Genomic DNA, 11059 nt, shown 5'->3' with positions numbered 1-11059 from the left:
AAAACCAAAGACTATTGATTCTTATTATGGAGACAGGGAAAATCAAAATACCAATTCAGAAGAGGACAGCAGGGACACTATACCCATATCTGAAACCTCAAAAAGGAATGTGAACTGGTCTCCAGCCCACAAAGAATTCCTGGAATAACTCGAGGAGGACTTTAAAAACCAAATTAGAGAGGTAAAAGAAAAAATGGAAAAAATTCACTGATGAGAACAAATCTTTAAAAAGTAAAATTGGCAAAATGGTTAAAGAGGTTCAGAATATAACTGGAGAGAATGCCTCATTGTAAAGTAAAATTAACCAAATGGAAAAACAGGTACAGAAGCTAAATGAAGAAAACAATTTGTTAAAAATTAGAATTGGGCAAGTAGAAGCTAATGACTCTATGAGACATCAAAAATCAGTCAAACAAAATCTAAAGAATGAAGAAATAGAAGAAAATGTGAAATATCTGATTGGGAAAAAAACTGACCTGGAAAATAGATCCAAGAGAGATAATCTAAGAATTATTGGTCTACCAGAAAAACATGATGAAAAAAAGAGCCTGGGGGGATAGGATAGGAAGGAGCAAAATATAGTTAGTCTTTCACAACATGAGTATTGCGGAAAGGTTTTGCATAATGATACACATGTGGCCTATGTTGAATTGCTTGCCTTCTTAGGTAGAGTGGGTGGGGAGGGAAAAGGGGAGAGAATTTGGAACTCAAAGTTTTAAAAGCAGATGTTCAAAAAAAGTTTTTACATGCAACCAGGAAATAAGATATACAGGTAATGAGGCATAAACATCTATCTTGCCCTACAAAAAAGTAAGGGAAAAGGCAATGTGGAGAGGTGAGGTGACAGAAGGGAGGGCTGACTGGGGAATGGGACAATCAGAATATATGCCATCTTGGAGTGAGGGGGAGGGTAGAAGTGGGGAGAAAATTTGTAATTCAAACTCTTGTGAAAATCAGTGCTGAAAACTAAAAATATTAAACAAATAAATAATAATTTAAAAAAAGAAAGAAAAAGAGCCTGGACAGTATCTTCCAAGAAATCATTAAGGAAAACTTCTCTGAGGTTCTAGAACCAGAGGATAAAATAGCCATTGAAAGAATCCACCGATCATGCCCTGAAAGAGATCCCAAATTGAAAACTCCAAGGAATATTGTAGCCAAATTCCACAATTGTTAGGTCAAGGAGAAAATACTATAAGCAGCCAGAAAGAAACAATTCCAATATGGCAGAACTACAATCAGGATATGCAGGATCTTGCAGCTTCTAGATTAAAAGACATGAGGAATTGGAATATGATATTCTGAAGGGCAAAGGAGCTTGGACTACAACCAAAGATCAACTACCCAGCAAAACTGAGCATAATTTTTCAGGCAAGGAGATAGACATATGAAATAAGGGAATTCCAGATCTTCCTGAAGAAAAGACCAGAACTCAATGGAAAATTTGATCTTCAAATACAAAACTCAAGAGAGACATAAAAAGGTAAATGGGAAAAACTATGTCATTCAATAAGGGCAAATTGTTTACATCCTTACATAGAATTATAATGTTTTATATATGTTATACATATGTCCATCTTGAGAATAGTACAGGTATTATGACAATTGAAAGGGATATACATTGACTGAGGGTGGCAGTATAAAGTAACTGATGTGATGATAAAAAACATAATTAAGGGGTGCAAAGGGAATGTTCTGGGACAAGAGTTAAGGAGGAGGTAGAAAAGAATAAATTATGTCACATGAAGAGGCACAAAAACATAGGGGGGAAGAAGGGAGGGAGAAGAGCAGGGTTTAAGCTTTACTCTCATTGGACTTGGTTCAATGAGGGAATAACATACTCTGATAAGTATAGAAATCAAACTTATCCTATAGGCAGTAGGAAGGGAAAGGGGAAAGAAAAGGAGGGGGTGGATAGAAGGGAAGGAAGAAATAGCAAGGGGAAAAGGGTAAGATAAGGGAGGGTGTTATTAGGGAGGTAAAATTGAGGAAGATGGCGGCCAAAAGTGAAACTCTTTTGAGGAGTAGAGGGAAGAAGGGAGAAATAAAAGCATAAACAGGAGCGGGGGGGTGGGGGGTGGGATGGGGGAATAGGATGGAGAAAAAGACACAGATAGTAATCATAACTGTGAATGTGAATGGGATGAATTCTCTCATAAAACAGAGGCAGATAGCAGAATGGATTAAAAACTGTAATGCTACAATATGTTGTTTGCAAGAAACATTTGAAACAGGGGGATACACACAGGGTAAAGGTAAAAGGCTGGAGTAGAATATATTATGCTTCAAGTAAAGTAAAAACAGAAGGGGTAGCAATCCTAATCTCAGACAAAGCAAAAGCAAAGATAGATCTAATTAAAAGAGATAAGGACACTATATCCTGCTAAAAGGCACCATAGACAATGAAGCAATATCATTACTTAACAAATATCCTCCAAGTGGCATAGCATACAAAGTTTTAGAGAAGAAGTTAAGAGAGTTACAGGAATAAATAGGCAGCAAAACTATACTAGTGGGGGACCTCAACCTCCCCCTCTCTGAACTTGATAAATCTAACCTCAAAATAACCAAGAAAGAAGTTAAGGAGGTGAATAGAATTTTAGAAAAGGTAGATATGATAGACCTCTGGAGAAAACTGAATGGGGATAAAAATAAATATGCCCTTTTCCCAGCAGTGCATGGCACATACTCAAAAATTGACCATGTACTAGGGCATAAAAACCTCATGATCCAGTGCAGAAAGGCAGAAATAGTCAAAGCATCCTTTTCTTTTTTTTTTTTTTTTTTTTTTTTTTTTAGAGTCATAGCGGCTTTATTAGGGAAAGTACCAGGGGATTAGGAGTTGGCATTGGGACCCTTCTTCTTTCCAAAGGTGGGCACTACATTGACAAAGCGTCGGTTGTACTGCATCCTCCTCTTAGCACGCCCAGTCTTCTTCTTCTTCTTCTCCTGCTTGGCCACCTTGGGAGTCTGACCCCTCACTTTTCCAGCTCGGGCCAGAGAGCCATGGACTTTACCTCCTAGCATGCGGCCAGCCACTTCCAGGGTGGACAGGGGCTCCACCCCGCACTGCCCTAAGACCGCTTCATCCTCCAGCGGGGAGCCACCTAGGAGCAGGACCTGATCCTCGGGGGCGATGCCCTCCAGAGACGCCACATGGGCCTTGATCTGGGCGACGGTCTCCTGCCCGGTCACCTCGAGGGTGTGCAGAGCCTGCGCGCGAACAAACAGCTGCATGGTGGCGACTCGGACACGCTCGTCTTGCTTCCGCCGCGGTGAAGATGGAGACCAGAAAGCAAAGCATCCTTTTCAGATCATTATGCAATAAAAATTATCTGTAATAAAGGACCATGTAAAGATAAACTAAAAATTAATTGGAAACTAAATAATCTAATCCTAAAGAATGAATGGGTTAAAGAACAAATCATAGAAACAATTAATAACTTCATTCAAGAGAATGACAATAATGAGACAACATACCAAAACTTATGGGATGCAGCAAAAGCAGTTCTTAGGGGAAGTTTTATATCCCTAAATGCTTACATGAATAAAATAGGGGAAAAGGAGATCAATGAATTGGGCATGCAACTGAAAAATCTAGACAAAGAACAAATTGAAAATCCTTAATAAAATACCAAATTAAAAATACTGAAAACCAAAGGAGAGATTAATAAAATTGAAATCAAGAAAACTATTGAACTAATAAATAAAACTAAGGGCTGGTTTTATGAAAAAACCCAATAAAATTGGTAAAACTTTGGTCAATCTGATTTTAAAAAAGAAAGAAGAAAACCAAATTACCAGTATCAAAAATGAAAAGGGTGAATTCACCTCCAATGAAGAGGAAATTAAAACAACAATTAGGAATTATTTTGCCCAATTGTATGCCCATAAATTTGACAGCCTTAGGGAAATGGATGAATAATTACAAAAATACAAATTGTTCAGGTTAACGGAAGAGGAAGTACAATACCTAAATAACCCCATTTCAGAAAAAGAAATTGAGCAAGCCATCAATGAACTCCCTAGGAAAAAATCCCCAGGGCCATATGGTTTTACATGTGAATTCTGTCAAACATTTAAAGAACAATTAATTCCCACACTCTATAGACTATTTGGGAAAATAGGGGAAGAAAGACTGAGTCCTACCAAATTCTTTTTATGACACACATATGGTACTAATATCTAAATCAGGAAAAGTCAAAACAGAGAAAGAAAATTGTAGACCAATTTCCCTAATGAATATTGATGCAAAAACTTTAAATAAAATATTAGCAAAAGAATTGCAGCAACCTATCACAAGAATATTACACTATGACCAGGTAGGATTTATTCCAGGAATGCTAGGGTGGTTCAATATTAGGAAAACTATCAGCATAATTGATCATATCATCAACAAAACTAGCAGAAATCATATGATTATCTCAAGATGCAGAAAAAGCTTTTGACAAAATACAACACCCATTCCTATTAAAAACACTAGAAAGCATAGGAATAATGGAATCTTCCTTAAAATTATAAGTAGCATCTACCTAAAACCATCAGCAAGCATTATATGTAATGGGGATAAGCTAGATGCATTCCTAATAAGATTGGGGGTGAAACAAAGATGCCCATTATCACCCCTACTATTCAATTTGGTACTAGAACTGTTAGCCTTAGTAATAAGAGAAGAAAAAGAAATTGAAGGAATTAGAATAGGTGAAGAAGAAACTAAATTATCACTTTTTGCAGATGATGTGATGATTGATTTAGAGAATCCTAGAGAATCAAGTAAAAAACTACTTAAAATACTAAACAACTTTAGCAAAGTTGCAGGATATAAAATAAACTCTCATAAATCCTTGGCATTGCTACATATTACTAACAAAGCCCAACAGCAAGTGATAGAAAGAGAAATTCCATTTAGAGTTACTGTAGACACTATAAAATATTTAGGAGTCTATCTGCCAAGACAAACCAATATGAACACGATTACAAAAAACTTTTCACACAAGTAAAGCCTGATATAAATAAATGGAAAAACATCAGTTGCTTATGGTTAGGCTGAGCTAATATAATAAAAATGACAATTTTATCTAAATTAATTTACTTATTCAGTGCCATACCAACCAAACTACCAAAAAATTATTTTACAGAGCTGGATAAAATAATAACAAAATTCATCTGGAAGAACAAAAGATCCAGAATATCAAGGGAATTAATGAAAAGAGATGCTAGGGAAGGTGGCCTAGCCATACCAGATATTAAACTGTGTTATAAAGCAGCAGTCATCAAAACTACTTGGTACTGGCTAAGAAACAGAGTGGTGGATCAGTGGAATAGGTTAGGTATGCAAGATGCAGTAGTCAATGACTATAGCAATCTGTTTTTGATAAACCCAAAGAATCCAGCTTCTGGGTTAAGAATTCACTATTTCACAAAAACTGCTGGGGAAATTGGAAAATGGTATGGCAGAAACTAGGCATAGACCAATATCTTACACCGTACACCAAAATGAAAGTCAAAATGGGTTCATGATTTAGGAATAAATGTTGATACTATAAGCAATTTTGGAGAGTAAGAAATAGTCTACCTGTCAGATTTATGGGAAAGGGAAGAATTCATGACCCAACAGGAGATAGTTTTACACAATGCAAAATGGATAATTTTGATTATGTTAAATTGAAAGATTTCCGTAGAAACAAAGCCAATGCAACAAAGATTAGGAGGGAAGCAGAAAATTGGGAGAAAATCTTTACAACCAGTGTCTCTGATAAAGGCCTCATATCCAAAAGATACAGGGAACTGAGCCAAATTTATAGGAATACAAGTCATTCCCCAATTAATAAAATGGTCAAAGGATATGAACAGGCAGTTTTCAGAGGAAGAAATTAAAGGTATTTATAGTCATATGAAAAATGCTGTAGATCACTACTGATTACAGAAATGCAAATCAAAACAACTCTTAGGTACCACATCTCTCCTGTCAGATTAGCTAACATGACAAAACAGGAAAATGATAAATACTGGAGAGGATGTGGGAAAATTGGAACATCATTACATTGTTGGTGCAGTTGTGAACTGATCCAGCCATTCTGGAGAGCAATTTGGAACTATGCCCAAAGGGCTATAAAAATGTGCATACCCTTTGACCCAACAATACCACTTCTAGGGCTATATCCCAAAGAGATCATACAAGTAGGTAAGGGACCCATATGTACAAAATATTTATAGCAGCTCTTTTGCAGGCGGCAAAGAACTGGAAATCAAGGGTATGCCCATCAATTGGTGGATGGCTAAACAAATCGTGGTATATGAATGTAATTAAATACTATTGTGCTATAAGAAATGAAGAGCAGATGGACTTCATTATAACCTGGAATGCCCTATATGAATGGATGCTGAGTGAGGGGAGCAGAACCAGGAGATCATTACACACAATAACAGACACACAGTATCTGTAAGGACTAACTTTGATAGTCTTGACTCCCCTCATCAATGCAAGGTTCAAAGACAGCTCCAAAAGACTCATGATGGAAAAAGCTATGCACATCCAGAAAAAGAATTATGGAATCTGAATGCAGATTGAGGCAAACTTTTTACTCTCTTTTTTTCCTTCTTTTTTGGTTTCATTTCTTCTTTCTCATGATTCATTCCATTGGTCATAATTCTTCTTTACAACTGGACTATTATGGAAATAATTTCAATGTGAAGGTAAATATAGAACCTACATTGGATTACATGCCATCTTGGTGGGGAAGGGGCAGGAGATGAAGGGAGAGAAAATTTAGAACCTCAAAACTTGTGGAACTGAGTGTTGTAAAGTAAAAATAAAAAATAAATTTATTAAAAATTAAAAAATAAAATAAAAAGAAAGACTTGGTTACTCTGATCAATACAGTGATCCAAGACAATTCCAAAGGACTCATAATGAAAAAAATGCTATCCAACTGCAGAGAGAGAACTGATGAACTCTGAGTGAAAATTGAAGTATAATTTTCTTGCTTTATTTTTCTTCGCTTTTTGTTATCCAATATGGCTAATATGGAAATATGTTTTACATAATTTCACCTGTATGATTGATATCATATTGTTTGCCTTCTCAGTGGGTGGGGGAGGGGTAAGAATTGAGGGATTCTGGAACTTGAAATTTAAAAAGAGAAGAATGTTAAAAATAAATTTTATAAGACATTAAAGTGTAAAATGGCAATGAATTCATCTGTTTTGTGATTAAGATGATGGACAAGATGCATTAGGTTCCAGGTTAGAGTTAGGTCTTCTTGGCCAACTATATTCCATAAACCCAAATTTATGGAGTTTCAATCTATGATAGCATTGGCCAAATAGTGGCACAGATAGTAGGGATCCAGGAAATGCATTGATTGTTATTAGTAGCAAGTGTTACCTACAGCCACATCTCTTACCATGATAATACATGATGATTTACAACACATGATTATTTGCATTGAGGTAGCTCACTGGGCTGGCCGCAGAAGGTGAAAAGTGACCAGATTGAGCAAAATGGGTACTTCACACAGGGAAGTCCCCAGGGATGGTGGTAACTTGGGTGGTGGGAAGGAAGGAAGGAAGGAAGGAAGGAAGGAAGGAAGGAAGGAAGGAAGGAAGGAAGTAAGGTTGATCTATTTTCCAGATCAGTTGTTTTTCCCATAAGATATTTCACATTTTCTTCTATTTTTTCATTCTTTTGATTTTGTTTAATTGTTTCTTGATGTCTCATGGAATCATTAGCTTCCACGTATTCAGTTCTAATTTTTAAAGAATTATTTTATTCAGCAAACTTTGTACCATTTGTTCCATTTGGCCAATTCTACTTTTTAAGGAGTTCTTTTATTCAGAGAATTTTTGTACCTCTTTTCCTATTTGACTAATTCTGCTTTTTAAGGCATTCTCCTCCTCAGTGAATTTTTGTCTCTTTTACCATTTGGCTTATTTTTTAAAGTGTTATTTTCCATAGTATTTTTGTGTGTGCCTTCTTTACCAAGCTGTTGACTCTTTTTTCATGATTCTCTTGCGTCTTTCATTTCTTTCCCCATTTTCCCTCTTTCTCTCTCTTATTTGTTAAAAATCCTTTTTTTTTTAGCTCTTCCAGGAATTCTTTTTTTTTTTTTTGGCCTGAGTCCAATTCACATTTTTCTTTGAGGCTTTGGATAAAGCAGTTTTGACTTGTCTTCTTCTTAGTCTGTGTTTTCATCTTCCCTGTCACCATAGTAGCTTTCTATGATCAAGATTTTTTTGTCATTTGTTCATTTTCTTGCCTATTTCTTGACTTTTAACTTTATATTAAAGTTGGGCTGTGCTCCTAGGATGGAAGTGGCACTGTCTCAAGCTTTAGGATTTTTGTGCAGCTAATTTGGGAAGTCTGTGTAAGCTTTCAGTTCTCCCAAGGTGGTATGATCTTAGAAGATAAGTGTTTACAACTCTCCTGGCCTGTGCTCTGGTCTGTGAGTGAACATAAGCACTCTTTTCTGCCCTGGAACTGTGACCAGAGACCCTACTCCCCTGAGGCCACAAGATCTGGTGTAATAGTACTCTTCCTTGCCCTGGGACTGTGACTCAAGACTATGAACTGTATTTGGATATGGGCGATGCAAGAGAGTCCTGCACCCAGTGCCAGCCAAGATACTCCTGTAATTTCCTTCCCAACAGTTGTCCTTGCCATCCATGGGCTGAGTTCTGGAAGCAGACATTGACATAGCTGATTTGGTAGCCCCCGAGGCCTGCACTGGTATCTCATCCAGGTGTAATAGACCTTTCCTGACAGCCTTCTAAGTTGTCTTGGGCTGGCTGGAAAATTGCTTCACCCTGTTCTTTTCTGAATTCTGCCACTCCAAATTTGTTCTGAAACATTATTTAAAGTTGTTTGGAGGGGAATTTGGGAGAGCTCAGGGGAATCCCTGCCTTTTCTCTGCCATCTTGGCTCCACTCCCAAGGCCTGGGTTTCATCCCTTCCTCTGATATCTAATTAGCTTTGTGACAAAGGACAAGACAGACTCTCTGAGAAATCAGTTTCCTCATCTGTAAAATGGGGATAAAAGCAAAGGGTTCTTATGAGGATCAAATGAGATTGAATTAAAAAAGTAAAAAAAAAATATACAAGTCCTTTGTTAACCTTAAGGTGCTACATACATGGGAGATATTACTATTAACATTGTATAGTGCATAGAAACCTGACTGAGGAGTCAGGAAGACTTCGGTTCAAATCCTACCTTTGACACATAGCTGCTGTGTAACTGGGCAAGTCACTTAAGATCTCAGTGTTCTGGGCAATTTTCTAAGATTCTAAATTGATGAAAAGATGTTGAGCTGAGCTGCATTGGGAAAGGGAATTCTTTATCAAGATCTCTCTATATTGAAATCACAGGTCCAGTAAATATAAATATACAAACAGGTGTATACGTATAAAAATGCTCACATGTATATGTACATATATATGTACTTATATACTTGATTGGTTTGACTAGTTTGATCTTTGAATAGTCTGTTACTAGGACTATATTTAAAATCTTTCCAACATGGCATCACTAGTAAAACTTGTACTCTTTTGGCATGGTTTTCAAGAGGCGATGGTCACTTCCAACCCAAGATTAAACACTGGAAGGAGACTCTTATGGAGGGAACAACAGTGGTGTCTTATTTGATTCAGCTCCTCACGATACCCAGCCAGTATCTATGGGGAATCCCAACTCTATTGTCCAGTATATCGACTTCAACTTCAATGTCATCCTCAAATTTGATAAACATGCCTATCCCTCACCCTAATTCTGAGCATCTATGCCATCACCTAAGCAAATGATAAAAACGTTGAACAACATAGGTCCAAAGACATCTCCCAAGCTCACTCCATGGTGTAGTGAAAAGAGCCCTAGATTTGGAATTAGAAGGCCTGGGTTCAATTCTGTGGGTTTCTATTGACTTATTATAACCTACTGCATGATGCTGGACAAATCCCTCAACCTCTTAGAGCTGGAATTTCCTTATCTTAGAATGAGGGGGTTGGATTAGATAACCTCTAATTTCCCTTCCAGTTCTAAATCTGTGATCTTATGATACATTAGTGGCCTTCCTACAGGAGATATGAACTTACTGATATTTTTTGGGGCCTGGGAGAGCCCATTCCAAGCCCACCTCATAGTTTCTCTCTCTTCAACCTGGCTGCAAGACAGACTTTGTCTAATCTTTGTCTTATTCCCCCCATGAACCTCTTTAGGAAACAGACTGTGTCTTCTTTACCTGTCTGCCTCCTTAGCTCTGAGCATATTAGAAAATATTCAGTGAATAGGATGGCATGAAATAAAAGCCACATCTACTTTTGGCCCATGGGAGTGACTCTTCTGCCCCAGAGTCCTCTCAAGAGGAGAGAAAAGGTGCCACAACTCAGGCTTCTAGGTGATTATTTACTGTGCTCCCACTAGAGACAGACACAAAAATGATCCCACTGGTTTCCAAGATGGAGCTGGGGCCAACGACAGAAGGTTGGAGCCGAAAATGGGAGCAGAGATAACTCTGTGGGGTGTACAGCCACCAACTCCAAGGCAGACTGAGGGTGGTAGATTTCATATAACAAGCCATGCACTATGCATATGATAAAGATCTCATGGTGCAAGAAAGGTCTGTCATGTTCTCTTGTGTGACTTTTATCAAGTCACTTCCCTTTCCTTGGTCTCTTTAAAATTGGGAGTTGGTCCTTTGACCAAGAGATTCCACAGTTAGACATATAACCCAAGGAGATCATACACAAAAAAGAAAGGTCCCACATGTGCCAAAATGTTCATAGCAGCACTTTCTGTAGTTGAAAAAGAAAACTGGAAACAAAACGCCCACTGATTAAGAATTGGACAAATCATAGTACATGAATATAGTGCAATATTACAATCCCATAAGAAATGACAAATATGGTGAATTCAGAGAATAATGTGAAAATTTATATGAACTCATGAAGATTGGGTTCTGCTAAGAACGATTGTGCGTTAGTATGCTCAATGCCTACAACAATGTAAATGGCATGAACAAAACATTGATCTGAACACTGTGAAGAAAATTAATACTATGTTGATTC

General features: G+C 37.4%; 1 protein-coding gene across 1 annotated transcript; it reads right to left on the bottom strand.

Annotated features, from left to right (window-relative positions):
* Nucleotides 1-2777: 2777 nt before the first annotated feature.
* On the bottom strand, nt 2778-3292 carry LOC118838892 (ubiquitin-like protein FUBI). Its single transcript, XM_036746270.1, has one exon. It carries the CDS (start codon nt 3235-3237, stop codon nt 2836-2838), a length of 402 nt encoding a protein of 133 aa, XP_036602165.1. The 5' UTR covers nt 3238-3292; the 3' UTR covers nt 2778-2835.
* Nucleotides 3293-11059: the final 7767 nt, after the last annotated feature.

Source organism: Trichosurus vulpecula, chromosome 2, assembly GCF_011100635.1.
Source record: "Trichosurus vulpecula isolate mTriVul1 chromosome 2, mTriVul1.pri, whole genome shotgun sequence".
Classification (NCBI taxonomy): Eukaryota; Metazoa; Chordata; class Mammalia; order Diprotodontia; family Phalangeridae; genus Trichosurus; species Trichosurus vulpecula.
Note: the sequence above shows the minus strand (reverse complement) of the source record. Positions and strands in the feature narration are given on the sequence as shown.